Source organism: Microtus pennsylvanicus, chromosome 1 (genome assembly GCF_037038515.1).
Source record: "Microtus pennsylvanicus isolate mMicPen1 chromosome 1, mMicPen1.hap1, whole genome shotgun sequence".
In the NCBI taxonomy this organism is placed as follows: Eukaryota; Metazoa; Chordata; class Mammalia; order Rodentia; family Cricetidae; genus Microtus; species Microtus pennsylvanicus.
In genome coordinates this window covers 163,820,526-163,838,499 of record NC_134579.1, presented here as the reverse complement: position 1 = coordinate 163,838,499, position 17,974 = coordinate 163,820,526, and the positions used below count along the sequence as shown (strand labels likewise).

The following is a 17,974-nucleotide window of genomic DNA, read 5'->3' as shown; positions in this document are numbered from 1 at the left end:
CATTTTGACTCCCAGCACCACCTGTTATCTCCAGATCCAGGGGGTCTGATGCCTCTGGACTCCATGGGCACCCGCACTCACATGCAAAAGCCCTCACAAATACCCACCGACCCACCAACCTACCCCCATACATACATATTATTAGAAAGTAGATCATCAAAACTAGACAAAAAGCGTTGCAAAAGAGACAATAACTCTCCTACTACAAACACAATTGTCTTGCAAACGTTGTTTCTAGCATAATATCCAGTCTTCTAATCTGATAAGGAAAGGACATTTTGCTTTTCTAGTGGATAGCTTCGCTATTTAAAAACACACATTAAAATATTAAATGTCCTCTTAGAAAAGATGTTGCATAACTAGTCAGATGGAGACTTAAAAAAAGTCATGGCTAACTTTTTAGGTCATAGCTGGATCTGGTGGTATATAATCTGTCACTCCAGCTACTTCAGACGCTGAGCAGAAGGACCACAAGAGGAGCCACCTGGGGCTCCACAGTGAGCCCAAGGCCAGGCGAGTAATTTGGCAAAATGATGTTTCAAAAGGATGTTAAAAGGTAGCTAGGGATACAGCACAGTGGTTGAGTTCTTGCCTCGTCTTGCATGTGTGAGGTCAGTGCCCAGATGACTCATAAATGTTCAATGCCCGCCACCTTGACCTCAGCCTGGTGTGGATGGATATATGCAGTGAAGACAAACATGCTATTCTGATTTTGTTCAATGCCTACTGCCTTGACCTCAGCCTGGTGTGGATGTGTGCAGTGAAGACAAACATGATATTCTGATTTTGTTCGCAATTGTTCTTCTTTACTGAACTTCCTATGAATTTCTGAAAAACAACTCAACCAGTAAAAAAAAAAAAAAAGAAATTGTGAAGGTAGCCAGGCAGTGGTGGCTCATTCCTTTAATCCTAGCACTCGGGAGAAAGAGGCAGGTGGATCTCTGAGTTTGAGGTCAGTCTACAGAGGTCCAGGATAGCCAGGGCTACACAGTGAAACCTTGTCTTAAAAAAAAAAAAACGGAAAAAAAAAAAAGAAAGAAACTGCTGTAATCTCTTAAAAATTTAAGTTAATGCATCACTGAACTGTCAGGAATTTATTTATCTTTCCCTGGAAATTTGTTTGGTTTATTTATTTTGGTTTTTCAAGACAGAGCTTCTGGCCAGGTGGTGGTGGCACACAGGCAAATCTTTGTGAGTTCAAGGCCAGCTTGGTCTACAAAGTGAGTTCTAGGACAGGCAAGGCTGTTACTGTTACACAGAGAAACCCTGGCTGGGGGGCAGGGAAGGGGGAAGGGTTTCTCTGTGTAGCTCTGGTTTTCCTGGAACTCATTCTGTAGACCAGAGAACCAATCTTGAACTCAGAGACCTACCTGCCCTGCCTGTCTCTACCTCTCCAGTGCTTGGTTTATTTTATTTACTTTTTAAATAATTGTCTAGGTGTGGTGGTGTATGCCTTTAATCCCAGCATTTAGGAAACAAAGACAGGTAGATTAATCTCTGAGTTTGAGCGAGTCTGGCATACATAGTGAGATCTTATCTCAACTTTTCAACTTTTCAAATTTACTTTCTTTGTATGGGCCTGTGCACATGAACTAAGGCACGGAAGCGGGGTCAGTGTTCTTCCAGCATCATGTGTGTCCTAGGACTGGAACTCAGCTCCCCACTGACTAGCTTGTCAGCTTTGTGATGCATGAGCGCATGTGTGCGTGCATGTGTGTGTTTGAGACTAGGTCTTGATACACAAGGCCAGGCTGGCTGGGAACTCTCCTGAGTGCTGGGATTAAAGACATGGCCACCACATCCAGCTTTGCTTATGTTTTTCGGCTTTTAACATGTTTTTAAAAGATTTACTTATTTTTACATGTTTGGATTTTGTGTTGTGTTTTGCCTGCTAGCATGTCTGGGCACCGTGTGCATGCAGCAGCGGCAGAGGTCAGAAGGGGATGTTGGAGCTACTGTGTTGAGTCAAGAGCTATGGGTGCTCGGAACCACACCCAGGTTCTCTAGAAGAGCTGTGAGTGCTCTTCCTGCTGAGTCATTGCTCCAGCTCCCAAATGCAATTCTTACCAACCTCATTAGATACTCATGAGTCAAAGCCACATGACGGGCCCCAGTGTACCCAGGGCAACTTTATGTGGCGATACACGAAGAGAGTAGGTTTGTTCTACTGTATTGTTCTGATTGTTTATCATAAACATATATCATTTTTCTAATCAAAACCACGGGTTAGGCACTCGTTTCTTATCTTACCACCAACAATGCTTTAAGTCATTTATGCTGATAAAGACTCACTCATAAGTAAGCAGTGAGGTTCAAATAGTAATTGAGAAAGCCAGACTCCTGTGGTAAGCTGCAGCTGCTGGGCACTCTAACACCCACTGCCAGCTGCAGCTGCAGGGCACTATAACACCCACTGTCAGCTGCAGCTGCAGGGCACTCTAACACCCACTGCCAGCTGCAGCTGCAGGGCACTATAACACCCACTGTCAGCTGTAGCTGCAATATACTCTATCACCCACTGTAAGCTGTAGCTGCAGGGCACTCTAACACCCACTCTCAGCTGCAGCTGCAGGGCACTCTAACACCCATTGTCAGCTGCAGCTGTAGTGCACTCTCAGCTGCAGCTGCAGGGCACTCTTACCATCCTCTGACAACTTTCACAACTATCACCGGAGAGAGGCTCCAAGAGCTGCAGTCCTTGATGTCCCCAAACACCTCAATGCACTCATCAGAGACGTCGGGCTCACTGAATATCACGATCTGCAAGAAAATGAATGTTGAACCATTATGTCTCCCTTTATCAGACCAAGAGAGAACCTGGACCACAAATTAAAATAACCTTACCTTCCCAGGCCGTGGGTTGAGTTTACTGTGTGCACTTCCTCTAAGAGTCTGCAATCAAAGGAACGAGAAGACAGTAAACAATCACAGCATTACAGAGCAGCTGTCTTTCTCCACCTGAGCTTCCTTTGGTCAGAATAGATTGACTTTACCATTTATCAGTACCAAAGCAGAGGATCTCGCTTTAACTCTGAAGTTATGTCAGTGTTCTCTTTGAATTTACATGAGTGAATTACAAGATTTTCCAAATGAATTTTCCCTTATAGCTTCTACTCGTTGATATGTCTAGGGTATTTCCAACAATATTAGAAAATTCAGGGCCCAAAAGTCAAAACTGTGCTTTATATCAGTTCACCAAATAAGAACAAACCATGATAACCTCAAAGAACCTGAATAATCTTAAATTAAAAAAACAAAGAAATTGAATAGTCTAGTCATTTATTTAGAAAGAAGTGGGTTTGATGTGTTTATATGCACACCCTCCTTGGATCTATAAACACCGTGTTGCCACAGTAACTTCTCCATCTCGTGACAAGTACTAGTCTAAAGGAAAGTGTGCATGGCAGGGCCCAGGAGCACTTTCTTGTAACTGCAGCTACAAGAAAGGATGAGGCAAGAGGATCACAAACCCAAGGACGGCCTAGGCTACAAAGTGCATATTTAGCAAGACTTCTTTGTATCAAAACAAAAAAAAATAAAATAAAATGAGGGCCAGGGATGTGGCACAATGGTAGGACACTCACCTAGCATGTGCAAGGCTGTGGGTTCAATCCCCAGGAGAGCAAGAGAAAAAGGAAAAAAGAGGAGGTATAATATAGTTCACAATATACATGTATGTGATTTTTAAAAAAAGACTTATTTTTTTAATATGTATGAATGTTTTCCTTGCATGCATGTACGTGTACCAGGTGTCCCTGGAAGTCAGAAAAGGGTGTTGGCTCCCCTAGAACTGGAGCTAAAGATGGTTGTGAGCCACCATGCATTGGTAGGGAATTGAACTCGGGTCCTCTGCAACAACAGCCAGTGCTCTTAATCACTGAGCCACCTTAGCAGTCCTGCACATGGTATTTTTAATCTCCCCTGTTTTGATGGACAAAGTGCCTTTTTATATGGCTTCAGAAGTAATCATTTTCAAGATCCCCTGACAAGACCAGAAAAACCCGTAATGTGTAAGATAATAAAATAATAATTACACAGGTAAAAATATTACAAAACAGGGGCTACTTCCAGGCTAGCCAGGATGCCTCTCCCAAGGCCTGCCTTTGATTTCACCCCTCTTGCCTCACACCAGTGGACTATGACCACAGGGTCTGAGCAAGCTCCCTCCACCCCACCCCCCGCCCTACCACATGAATTATTGGAAAGGAAAAGAGCATGCGCTGATTTGCTGTATGCATAAGTGAGAAATCAGTAAACTGCAGGAAAAACCTAAAATTTAAAAACAAAAGCCAAGGAATATATTAAATATAAACTATAATCAGCAAAGCCTAAGACCCAAAGAAAGGCATTTTGAAAAAAAAATGTAAAACACCTAGAAGTCAGGAAAACTCTTATTTCTTCTTCCATGCTGTCTGACTTGACTTCGGAAAGAAACTACCTTTTCTTGTTTCGTGTGTGTGTGTGATGTCCATGTATATGAACACACATGTGTTTGCGAGTGTGGAGACCTGGGGTTGACTTTGGGAGATGTCATGTATCACTTTATATATCTCCTTATATATCGAGGCAAGGTCTCTCAATTGAATCCACAGCTCACCAAAAGGACTAATTTAGCTAACAGGCTTGCTCTGGAGACCTTGCCTCTGCCTTTCACAACACTGGAATTACAGGTGGGTCACGGCACACACACACACACAATTTACATGAGTTCTAGGGATCCAACCAGTCCTCATGCCCTGCTGTTTGCAAAGCCACTACTTCAACAATTGAGCCATCTCCCCAACCCGAGAAAAACTATTTTTAAAAATCAGATTCTGTTTGGTTAATGCCAAACAATAACTAATCTAAGAATAATTAACAAAAGCAAATGCATAATGAATGGGAAATGGACAGGCAGAAATTTTGTTCCATGAGAGACATTGTTTTTTTTTTGAGGAAAAAAGGTAGGATTTCTATGTGGTATAGGTAGATTGTCAAAGGGTGATGAAGATGCCCCAGAAGTCTAGGTCTATACCCTAGTTCCATCCAAAGACTGAAGTAAAAAGACTATAAGTAAAAAGGAGGCTGGAGAGATTAATAGGCATGTGTGCAGCTCTGGGCTCATTCCTCAGTGCTGGGGGGCATGGGCGGTGGGAGTAGGGGAGACGGGAGGTTTGTGCTCAACACCTCTCATGGTGCCCGATGAGTTCAAAGCTATTTTTAAAGTGACGAAAGGTTATCTACAGTGTCTGGTCTTTTTCTCTGCAAGGCATGCCATCACTCTGAAGGCTACAGGACCTGCGTGTCTTGTCTGTTTTCTGGTGGTTGGAGCTCCCAGGAACAAGTTCTAGTACAGATACACTGCCCAAATGAACAAAGCTTTTTGGAGTTCTCAAACTTTAAAAGAAAGTGGGTCTTAATCCCAGCACTCGGGAAGCAGAGACAGGTGGATCTCTGTGAGTTTGAGGCCAGCCTGGTCTACAAGAGCTAGTTCTAGGACAGACTCCAAAGCTACAGAGAAAACCCACCTGTCTTGAAAAACAAAACAAAACAAACAAACAAAAACAAAAAGAAAGTGGGTCCTAACACTACAAGCTTGAACCCTACAGCTCACAAAATCCCTGCAAAAGAATCTGCATGTAGTACTGCTGAAAACCTGTATGTGTGCACGTGCGTGCATGTGTGTATGTTGGACAACCTTGCTATACTGATCAGGCAGGCCTCTGAACTTTCCATCTCCCCGCCTCGGCCTCCTGAGTGCCGTGACTGCAGGCATGCTTCATCATAGCTAGTCAACTATATTATTTTTCAACAGTCTCCAAACCACAGTCCATGATGGGATTACAGCAAAAGCCATCCCAATGCACTGTCGCTACAGCACCCTGCTCAGACGAAGGAGGGTGCCAGGTCTTTTCTGTGCTCATGTCTCCCCTTGCCTGGCAGCTGGCTCACAGCTGGGCCACTGAAAGTTACATTCATAATCACCCTCAACTTAAATCACAAGCTTGGAAGCAGAAGGGCACAAGGCAGCATGAAAATAACTCCTGGGCTGGTGAGTGGTTCAGCAGCAGCAATGCAAGGCACAAAAGGCTCTTAATTCAGTCTCAGGCACCAGCAGAGAGAAAGGCAGCCAGATAGGAGAGGAAGAAAGTGAAGTTGTAATTTCTATTTCATGGGGTGGGGAAGGACCCATGCAAACCAAACTTTATGCTCTAATCTTGAGGTCCCATTAAGGTACTTTTCCAACTAAGCAGGATAAGCCCTGCCGTTTATGGAGGAAGGAGTGAAACCTCACAGCCAGCAGGAGGAAGGAGAAGGGGGCGTCCTTTGGCTGGGTGTGGCCCCTACAAATAGAGGAAGTTGTTTCACACATCTTCCAGATTCTAAATACAGCCCTGAGTGCTTCAACAGAGAAGAAAATGGGTCTCCTAGGTCTCTGAACTCTCAAAGCAGCTATTCTATACTTCTCGCAATACAACATAGACTTTTGCAAATGCCTTGAAACACATAACTTATTCTCCCAGCTGGACCACAAATGCCTTGGGGTAGGAGTGTCCTGGTGTCTTCTTTTTGTGGCACCTGGGAGTTCTTTGTACACAGATTTAAAAGCACTTGGTGGAAAAAAAAGAAAGAAAGAAAGAAAGAAAGAAAGAAAGAAAGGAAGGAAGAAAGAAAGAAAGAAAGAAAGAAAGAAAGAAAGAGAAAAAAAATAGCCGGGTAGTAGTGAAACACTCCTCTAATCCCAGCACTGAGAGGGAGAAGCAGGTGGATATCTGAGTTCGAGGCCAGCCTGGTCTACAGAGCTAGCTCCAAGGAACCCTGTCTCAAAAACAAAACAACGCCAACAACAAACAAATCAAATGAAACAAAAGTACATGGTGAACAAATAGGAAGCTATTGCACACATCCACCTGTAAAAACCAGCCCGAGCCCCTCACTGCCTCCTAGGTTTAGAAACACTGCAACTAGATCACAGCTGCTACTTACCAGAGGATCTGCTGACGACATTGCAGAAAAAGAAAGGCCTGGGTCATAGCGGCTGGATTTGTAAAGGCCCAAGAAGTCCGTGTCAGTGGTCCCGATGTTCTGCACATTGGACTTGAGAACACTTTCAACGAGGTTAGTCTTTTCCGCGTCATCAGTGTTCTTCAGTTTGGGTAAGTCAGAGTGTCTGTACTCTGGCAAGGGTAGGGTGCTCCGAGAACTCAGGTCTTCCTTGATCTCCTCTTTCTGCAAGTTCTTTTCCATATGGCTTGGACTTTTCAAACTCAGATGAGACGTATTTGCTGAGTTGAAATTGAAGACCTTTAAAGAGCTGAGGGGTGTAAGATGCGGTTGCTCTTTGTCTGAGCCACAGGGCGGGTCACCCTCCTTCCTGGGCTCTACCACTGAAGCCTGAGATGCAGATCTGTTCTGGGAAGTGCTAAAAGATGTGGTCATTGTGTTGACTGATGTCACAGAGGGAGAAAAGATTTTGTCTTGAGGCAGAGAAGAAAGCATGCTTGAGAAAAGGGTGCTTTTTTCTAGCCTTGACCTCTTAATTCCGCCGTTGGTGATGTCCCTGTTCTCTTTGTCGTTCATGTCTGAAGTTATCTGAGGCTCACTCTTCCCATTAGTGTTAGCGTGCAAGGACTTGAAGAGGACACTCTGCTCTGTGGATGCACGCTTCGCTCTCAGTTTGGACATGGGATCGTGGTTCTGCATCAAATGCAAAGCAGGTGACATTTCTGCCTGGCTCTCCTTCTTCTTCCCCAAGCCGATAGTAAACACGTTGGGATCAAACACCTTTTCCAAACTGTCCTCATGAATTGGAGGCATGGCAAAGTGAGGGGCTGGAGAGTTTGGGATCCTGGCCTTCTTTTTCTTCTGGGGCACACATCCTATGCCCTCCATATTCTTAATAATTTCGGTGAATTTTTCCATATCAGAAGAAGAATCAAAGACACTATCATCACTAGTAGCAGAAGTGTTTAAAAGACTGGTAGGGGTATTCTGGCTGGTAACATTTTGTCCTGGCCTTTGGGGACTTTCTGAGTGACTTTTGCTGCTAGGAGAGAGGGTGGAGCTGAACTCGGCTGTCGGGGATGTCCCTCTGCTCTGACTCTGAGTCTGGACAGGTTCTGGCTGTGTGATGTGTGGGCGAGACTGTGCCACATGCTCCTCTCTGCAGTGGGTGTGCTCAGGTGACGTGCCAGGTCCATCCTCTTGCTGGGGAGCGCAAGGGGCCACAGAAACGACTTCAAGCTTGTTATTGTGACAACTCGGCAACTGCACCTCTCTAACTTCAGAGCTTTCTGAGATGACCTGAGTGCTCACATCCTGAGGGCTCTCCACAGGAAGTACAAAGGAGCGGACCTGGACAAGGACCTTGGATGGACACTCATTGCCCACGGTTTCTGGGCTGTGCTCTCGTGATGAGGTGGGGCTGGCTTCTCCCCCTCCAAGTTTGGAGACGGGTGTTTTCTCAGTGTGAGACAAATCACATCCGTTAGAGTTTTCGGATACTTTTAGATCAGTGCATGGGAGAGTGCGGATGGGGACCTGAACACAACCATCTTGGAGAGTGTTCTCAGGAAGGGGAGCAGAAGGCAGGACAGAAAACTCCCTAGATGAGTCAGATGTGGGCTGTGAGTCAGAAAATGCACCCTGTGGCTGTGGGGGGTACTCTGTGGCATTAAGAACGGCAGGGATGTCCTGTGTAGTATTACATACGTTGTCAAGAACAAGGGTTTTGCTGTCAGCAGCCTCTGAGTGGTGCTCTCCTGAGAGTTCAGCATCCTTCACAGGAACCAGGGCGGTGGGCGCTGGCTGAGAAGGACAGGCAGCATCTGACTGCACATCTGCCTTATCACTTTGATCAGGCTCAGGGCAGAGGACCTGATTCTCGGTGGGCTCTCCTCCCCCACCTATGGAGGCTGGAAGAATCTCTTCTCTAGGGCTAGGGACTTCCGTGCCTTTGGTGTCTGTGGGTGACTCCTTGGCCACCAGGCCATTCTGGTGGCTGGTTGGTAAGGCTTTCTTTTCAGGATGCTCCATTTCTTTGGCTTTCTTGGCTAAGTTTAGCTTAGCCCTCCCAACAAATGTCTTATTAGAGGGAGGATTGTTCCTTGTGCTACGGACGTCAGGGTGTCTGGGGCTACCGTTAGCCCGCTTGTTTTCAAATAAGGAGATTTTGTTGGCAGTGTTTCCTTTATGAACTGGCTGGCTAAAGGAACTGTGCTCATGTCCCAAACTGTCAGAAGTCTTCGGGGTTTTCAGATTCAGTTCCACATGTTTGGGTCTAGCAGGGCTGTGAGACCAAAAAAAAAAAAAAGACAGTTAGCAGCCAGCCTGTGTTAAGTGGACATATAAACCAGCTGACAATAAAAGACTGCAAAGTCTGCATCCTCCAGGTGAATATCTACTTTTCCACAAAACTTCTTAAACAATACTACAAATACTAGGAAGCACTTTTAAGGTATACCTTAGCTGCATATGACAGAAGAGATTATATATCTAAGAAACTATTACCTTTCCAAGTATTAATCACCATTCATAGTGACTGGCAATTAATTAATATGCATTCACAATGATTAGCACTAGAACTGGGAGACATTACAAGGTATAAGGAACTTTAAAACAAATTTAAATATTTAATGCATTCTCATATTTTAAGTATGTAGATGAGTTCCCCAGACATCAATTATGCGTTTTTTTCTTGTAATGTTTTGTTCACCTTTAGTTTTGGGGTACAAGGTGCTATATGATAAAGGCAGGCCTTGAGCTCACTTGTTGGCTGAAGATAGCCTGCCTCTGCCTCCCAAGTGCTGGGATTATAGGCATGAGCCACCTGGTCCAACCTTCTCATATCTTTTTAAAAACTAGCTTGGGAGAGGAGAGAAGAGATGGTTCGATTCCCAGCACCCACAAGGGAACTCAAAAACAACTAAAACTTTAGTTTTAGGGGAAATCTAAGACCCTCTTCTGGCCTCTGTGGGCATTGTATGCACGTAAACATGCAGGCAAAACACCCATACACATAAAATTAAATTAAAATTTTAAAAATAAAAGGTAAAGAAAAAGTTATAAGGCCACTAAGGTACTGTTTAAAAAAAAACTACTTTAAAAGGTAGATTATAAAACGTATTCATCTAGTATCGCCTCTTAGGATATTTTGTTTCTACCATTCATCCCCTTAAATTTTTTCTGACGTATGTGTGTTCACTATCTGAAATTTGTAAAGTATATATGTATATTTTTACCTTTATATGTGTGTGTGTGTGTGATCAGAGGACAATCATGGGTGTCACATCTCTGGTTGAGTAAGAGGCTCCAGATGTTCACCACTGCGCACACAGACAAACACACACACCACGCTATCAGTCCTGGGAGCTGCCAGGCATTTTCTTGACTCCGCCTTCCATCTCGATATAGGAGTGTTGAGATTGCAGACACACACTCCCACGGCCAGCTCTTATATGGGTCTTGGGGACTTAGTCCTTACTTTATACCAACTGAGCTGTCTCTCCCAAACTGGAAAGTGTTTTTAAATCATTCATAAACCTGCTGTCAACATTCTGCCTCATTCCCGATGGCTTCAGATGCATAAATATTTGATTAGAATAGAAACTGCTGTGTTCACGGGGCTTGGCAGCTGGCCTCTTGCTAAGAAAAAGGATGAGTTACCATCATAAATTAGAGGTCCCTGAAATGCTTTCCTTGAAAAGTTTTTTTAATGTTTATGTAAAATCCCATAGTATGATTATATCATAATTGGTTTACTCTTGGGCAGTCTCCCCTCTCATTCCCATTTCTTGGGTCTAATTACTTACTACTGGAAATAATGCCTTTGAATGCACACAGTGTGTTCCTTCGTAGAAACAAAACATGTTCTATTGGCATTTGCTGGCCCTAGCCCCGGTCCTGGCTCTCACACTAACATCCGTGTAAACTTAGCCAAATTATTTCACATCTCTGGCCTAGTCTCTTTTGTATCTGTTAGCTTGAAAGGTAACACAAAACACCTAAGTTATTTAAAGCAGGATTAATTTTATTTCACCCAAAACTTACGGTTAAGAGAATTTCTGGAAGTCCTCTTGTAGGGTTATAGTTAGGGCAAAGAGAAGCTGTAGGACCAGGAGGCTCTCCACGTCCCCTTGAGAGTACAGTTAAGGCTAAGGGAGGCTACAGGAACTGGAGGCTCTCCATGTCCGCTTAAGGGGTTACAGTTAGAGCTAAGAAGCTGTAGGACCAGAAGGCTCTCCATGTCCCCTTGAGGGGTTACAGTTAGGGCTAACAGAGGCTCCAGGACCAGGAGGCTCTCCATGTCCCCTTGAGGGGTTACAGTTAGGGCTAACAGAGGCTCCAGGACCAGGAGGCTCTCCACAGCTGTTTTCAGTCTAATTCATTCCCATTTTTCCATTTCATCAACCATTTCATATAAGCGTTCTTCGGGGCAGGCAGAGAGGCTTGTCAGTCTGTAGTAAAGGAAAACCACTGCTTGCTGGGCACTTGACAAGTTACTTAAGTTGGTTTACTCCATGTACGACTTGTAAGTTCTGTTCTAAAGCAAGAAAGTTGAGGTACAAAGAAGGTAAATGACTTTCCTGAAGTCACATGGCTAGTGACAGGGCCTCCCTCTGAAGCAGGAGCTTTGTCTCTGACACCACATTATACCATACTATCCCGCTTCCCCATTAGGGGTCAGACTAGACCGACTCGAATAAGCCCTCAGCTGCTTTCCATATTATCACTGAAGGTGGGGGTGGAGGCAGTAAGGGACTTGAGGAGGGTTGAGGGGTGTATGGGGTATGGCAGTGAGAGTTCAATGAGCTAATTTTATCAGGTTTATCAGATAAGAACATCCCAAACTCTTCAGACTGGCATCACACACCTCAAAGCCCCAGGAAAGTGGGGCCTTTTGAGCCAGGGGGATAAAATGAGAAGCCGGGGTTACAAATCTGAGCCTGATAATGTGTTTAGAAATTCTTGTAGGCCTTCTCTATTATGTCCATAAATACCCAGGCTTTCTTATTGTCAGCTCAGACTTGGTGGCCACTGCCTGTAATCTGGAGGCAGGAGAATCAGTTCACAAACACCCTTGGCAACCAGAGTGAGTTAGAGGCCAGCTTGGGCTATGAGACTCTGTCTCAAAAAACAAAAACAAAAACAGAAAAGCAGGCTTCAGGATTGAAGTCTGAGCCAGTGGGACGAGAAGAAACACAGGGTTTGTGAATGCTGTATTGATTAATTAATAAGCAAAGGGGACATACCAGGAATATTAAAAAAAAAAAAGAAAATGTGGCCAGTCAGCAGGAGTAGCGAAGTGGACATCAAAGTGCACCGGGGATGTGTGGGGAAGGCACTCCCGGTGAGCCCACGGCTCCCTGTGAGCCCACGGGAGCCCAAGGGAGGAAGCATATCTGCTCATTAAAGATTTACACGGGATCAAAACACCTTTACAGCTCACACTCTCTACCATTAAGTTGAGCTACCAAGAGTCTCTGCAATTAACCCAGTTGGGGCTGATTAAAAGGAAGGCTCCTGTAATTTGTGTTGTAATGCCTGCATTACGACGTGAGAGGGAGTCCAAAGGGCCCAGGCGATGCTATAAAAGAACCTCCCTATTTTAAACATATTCCTTTAATAATGTCAGTGTCGTTTTTTTTCCTAACAGGATTCAGTCATCATTTTTCAGGTGATATAGCTTCTGTTTTTTTTTTTTTTAATTCTTTGATCAGACAAGTCCCCCCCCCCCCACACACACACAAGCCAGGCTCACATCTGCAGTCCAGTAAAGTAGCAAAATGGCCTTGAGTTCCAGGCCAGCCTCGGCTACATAATGAGCTAGGAGCCACCCTGGGCTATAGGGTGAGACCACCAAAGAACCAAATCACAGTCTGTCAATATCGTTGCCTAAAATCCAGTCATAACAGGACTAATGGGGCTGAAAGATCCTGTCAGACTGACAAGCCAAAGAACTAGATAAAACTCTTAATTTTCCACTCCCATAGTTTGCCTGTTCATCATGTGTAAGGCACTGTACTAAAGAAATCTAAATAAAATTAGCGGTGAAGTTAAAAAAAAAATAAAACATGACCAGCAGGGAGAAAAAAAAAAGACAACTTGCTGGGGTCCATGGCCAGATCCCTTCCTGAGCTTGTTTACAGTCCCTCAACAGTGTAACTTTTCTGGTTTTTCCACTGCTGTCTTCTGATTGGACGACAGGTGGAGCGTCCAGCCCGGTTTCTCCCAGCAAGGCTTAGCAGGTTTCTGTGTTCATTTCACACTGGTCTTCCACAAATAATGGGCATCATTCATGCTGCTTACTTTCCTGACGCTACCATCACAGAATAAATATCTGATTATGTCAAAAGTCTCTGGGCTGCCAGCTGGTGAGGTAGTTCAACGTTATTCATTAAGCGCAACTCTCTCCCCACTGGCTTCCAAACAGACCCATTTCAGAGCTTACTCCTTTAAAGAAATCAAACAGAATGAAACCGTTCAGTTCAAAAAATAACAAGGCTGCAAATGACCAGCCTTTATGATCAATGTGTGAATCAACGTAGGAAAACATTGAGCACTCGCCAGTTCTCACCTGCCAGGACGATCAGTTTTGTAGAGAGCCCTCCCTGTCTTGTCCACACAAATCAATTACCATCAAGGCACAAGCCCAGGCGCCTCCAGCAAATGAGTGACTTCTCGCCCTGTACCTCCAGAACCCTTATGGCCGCAAAAGGCACTTGGGCCATCTTTATTTGATTTGTGCGCTTCTTTCTGCCACAAGGGGGGCGTACACGTTGAGGGCAACAGACTGAATCACAGGTGTGAGTCATGTCCCCCCATAGGACACAGCACAAAGGGCACTCGATAAGTACTTGCTAAATTAAGAGTGCAGACACAGTCGGTTGTTTAGCGTCCTTTCACTTAGGTAATTTTCAGCGAGAACAGCGATCATCTCAATATCTGATATTATTTCCAGCCCAGCAGCAAAAATACCAACAGGCTCCCTAGATCATAGAAGGCGGCATTATTAGAGACTTCCTCTAGACTTACTTTGGACAACAATGTACTAACTTCATTAAGTTCTCTTGAAGTCTCCCATGTAAAAGCCACTGGATCACAACTCAAAATACTGCTGGCTCCCTGTGACTACCCTGAAATACCCCTGGACACTTTGGATAAAGAATATAATTAGCTAAATCAAGCCGTTAATTCTTATCGCTATTATTTATGTAAGCACCGTGCCTCGAGGCATATCTTATTTTTGCATTGATTTTAGATCTTATATTAAGGCAGGAATTAACCGTGGAGGCTGCCAAATGTGTCATACTCTAAATCTTAGCTCTGCAAACAGCTCCTTCTCTCTTTGAAGTTTTCAACAGAAAAAAAAGTTGACAGACAGCCATACAACCCTGAGCAGCCACCTGCCCAGAATGACTCCGCAGCTACTTACAGGGTCACTTTAGTGGTCACAGTCGACCTGCCCACACCGAGATGGTTCCTGGGCTTCAGGCTGTCGGCGTCGGATGCTCCTGATCCCCTGCCCGACTCTCGGCTGCGTCCCCCGTCGCCCCGGCCGTCGAAGTGGTGGGGCAATGGGCCCCTCTTGTGCTCCGGCCTGATCTCGGGCAGCAGGGAGCTGCTTCTGACTGTGAGCTCGCGCGGGACGACACGGCCCGCCTCCTCCCCGCCGTCCGCCGCGGCTGGTGACCTCTTGGGTGGAGACTCCTTGGCCGGAGCGCGCGGTCCGGGGCTGGGCACCGCCTCGGGAACGCGACTGCGACCCCTCCGCTTGGTGGGCGACGAGGCGGGCGGCAGTTGCTTGCCGCGGTCCGGCTCACCTCGAAGCTGTCCCCGGGGGCCGGCGCTGGGCTTGGGCTCCGGGCTGGCGGCCGAGACTGCGCCCGCGTCGGGAGTCCCGTGTGCCGATTTCACTTTCTTTTCCGCCGAGCCGTTCTCAGCGGCCGCGTCTGGCGCCACCTCGTCGTCGAACACCGCGTCGTCCTTGGCCGTGCTCTCGGTCGCCACGGTGTCCGCGCCTGGGGAGTCCGTGGATTTCTGCGACTTCCTCCGCCTGCCTGACCGGCGGCCGCTTGACCTCCTCTCCATGTCGTCCGAATCGTCGCAATCGTCTGTCCCCGGAGCTATAGGGACCCGCTCGTCCACCTGCGCTACCTCAGTCTTGCTCAAGTAGATGTCTAAAGTTAGCACTTTGGCGGGATGCGCGCGATCGACGGAACGGGCTGGGCGGCTGGTCTCTGCACCCACGGAGGGAGGCTCACCTGGCACAACTGCTTCCCCGGTGGCCCCCAGAGAGCCCGCTTCGGCACCCACGCCGGGGGCTCCGTCGGGGGCCTCTCCTAGTCCTCCCACGAGGCGCTCCTCAGGCGGCGACCCCGACACACCCCTCGCTGTCTCTGGTTGGAGGCCAGCAGCGCCTGGCAACGCGTCCTCCCCCGGACTGTGGGCAAGCGTCTCTGCGCTCTCCTGCCCGGAGCAATTCCCCGGTGAGGAATGCAACTCCTTGGCAGCGGTGGTGGCATTTGGAAAAGTCTCTCCCTCTGCCTGCAGAGGTTCTAATTGGGCTGAATCACTGTCGTGGCACTGGTGCACAACCCCTACACTGCTGTGGGAGCAAGGTGTCAGTTCGGCATCGCAGGGGGTTGTCTGATCACAGCTCTGTGCAGGCTGGCCCTCTGCCTCCTGCCCGGAGCCCGCGTTGGTTGGCTTTGGTTGGCTGCCCTGAGCCTTGTTTTTCTCACTCTCTGTTTCAGGGAGTTTAGAAGGGGCCGATTTGGTATTTGAGTTGGTGGGACTCTCTAACCCGTTCCTGGTGTTCCTTCTCCTTCCAGCGGTAAAAAGAGTGCCAAGTTTCCCCAATACTGGCTTCCTTCTGGTGTCTTCTGGTGGTTGTGCTCTGGACTGGAAAACAAAATAAGACAGGGAGAGAAACTATGAAAATCCGTTTTGTTCCCTTTTGGGAACAAAACTGCTGGGAAGCAGCTTGGCAATGGACCAGGTGTAATTGAAAAGGTAAAGCCAGGCGTGGCTGTCTGGTCTTTATTATGTTCTGACAAAATATATATAGGGTCTCACTGTGTAACTCTGGCTCTCCAGTAACTCCTATAAACCAGATTGGCCTTGAACTCACAAAGACCCGGCTGCTTTTGCCTGATGAATGCTGGGGTTAAAGGCATGCAAGCACCACCACATGGCTAAATTTAGCATGGCTAAATTTCATTTTCTTGTATTTTTGGTTATGAGCCTAGCCTTTAAGGGGTGAGCCATCTCCAGCCCTAAATTTCTTTTTCCTAAATGCATTTTCAAAGCTACAATAGTATTTCGTTACAAGTGTTTTTAATTCGAAAATCCCAAATATCACATGTATAGAGTAAAACAATTCCCAGTTCTCACTGGTTTCTGCTTTTTATCTCCTTCCTTAATAAAAATGTAAATTTAAAGCAACCAGGCATGACTTCGGGGCCCGCAGTTCGCCCCCAAATATCTTAAGGAGAATGTTTACAGAAACAGCACCTGGGAGCGGGTGAATTGGAGCGGCTCAAGGAAAACCTACTGTGGCCTGGGGCAGGGAGAACAAAAGGAAACACCTGGTCACAGGAATACTGCACCTGGCCCCGCCCGGTAGGGATGCGCTCACCCAATGGGGCCCGCGTGCCTGCATTCAAACCGAGCAGGCGGCAGAGCACTGCTCCGCCTCTTCCCAGCTCACCCCCAGGCTTCATCAGGGAGTCTGTGCCCGGGACTGAGGGGGAGGGACAGGCAGCGGACACCTCCCACGTAGGGAAGACAGTGGAAAGTCAGCCTAGCTGACATAGCCGGGGGGGGGGGGGGGGGGGGGGGCTACAACTGGCACCGGGAGTTATAAATCAATAAAAGCAGTAAGGACGCACCCTACGACCGGGAGAGGTGGTTGAGGAGGAGGTTGTGGTAAGGGGAGGGACCCGAGAGCCACAGCTTGCATGCGGGATCAGCCCAACAAACCCAAACCCCCTACCTCAGGAAAGCCCCTTGAACTCAAAACCCAGGTGAGGGCCTAAACCCTGAGGAGGCAGAAAATAGCTCCGCCCTTCTTTCCTAAAGGACGTGCGTTAGTTCAGAATGGTACTGATTCTCCACCAAGGGATTCCTGGGGCACTCAAGGTAGATCCTTTCATCTGAACTACAAAAGCAGCCAAGGGAGTTCAGGAATTGTGGGAAATGTAAAAAGCCTGGTTAATAAGTGCACTCGATCAAGAGTCAGCACGCATCTGTTGAGACAGACTGGCAGCATTACATCCTATAACCCAGTTGCAGCCTAGTGAGGTAATGTGTTACCTGCAGTGGATGGGGAAAAGATGTCCAAAGGCTGGGACCAAAACACAGCGTGCTGGGGCAGGGGCGGTAAAGTCAGAATTCAAACCCATACCCTCCAGTTCCAACTAATACCCCTTCTAGTCTATCACAGAGCACACACATGCGCAGAGGGAACCCGTGGACCCGAGTGGTCCCAGTTTTAAAAAAAAAAACCCAGGCTACAAAGGACCCAAGACCTGCAGTCAGGGCTCCAGGGTAAGCACCGAGGAGATCAGACAGGTTCACCAGAGAGTGAACATAGATAAAAGAAGAAGCCACCCAGAGCTCCTTGGTACTGATGGGATATGCTTCTAAAATCTACTCAGATTTGGCCTAATCCAGTTCTTCGATGCTTATGAAAATAATGGAGGAAGAAATGGATGTGGTTTAAAAACTACTCTAAAGCATCCTGGCTTCCTAAAGAAACATTTTTTTAAAACATGATTTCTAAGTATATCTGCTCACTGAGTCCTGCTTAAGTACTAGACATTTATAAAATAATATACACACTTATCTTTCCAACAGCTCTTAAAGTATACACACACACACACACACACACACACACACACACACACACACACACACACGTGCCAAGATTATGTACCCCTGTCCAAAGCTGCACAACGGGAAAGTTCTTCTGACTCTGAAAATAGAGCCCTTT

At 46.5% G+C, this 17,974-nt stretch overlaps 1 protein-coding gene across 1 annotated transcript in view; it reads right to left on the bottom strand.

Annotated features, from left to right (window-relative positions):
* Crybg1 (crystallin beta-gamma domain containing 1) overlaps window positions 1-15,877 on the bottom strand; it is a 58,462-nt gene extending 42,585 nt beyond the window's left edge. The window contains exons 1-4 of the mRNA XM_075944423.1: window positions 14,414-15,877; window positions 6,967-9,268; window positions 2,845-2,892; window positions 2,642-2,760 (exon numbers count right to left, since the gene is read on the bottom strand). Of these exons, the coding sequence (XP_075800538.1) occupies window positions 2,642-2,760; window positions 2,845-2,892; window positions 6,967-9,268; window positions 14,414-15,069 (3,125 nt within the window). The 5' untranslated portion in view covers window positions 15,070-15,877. The remainder of the gene's footprint in view (window positions 1-2,641; window positions 2,761-2,844; window positions 2,893-6,966; window positions 9,269-14,413) is intronic.
* Window positions 15,878-17,974: the final 2,097 nt, after the last annotated feature.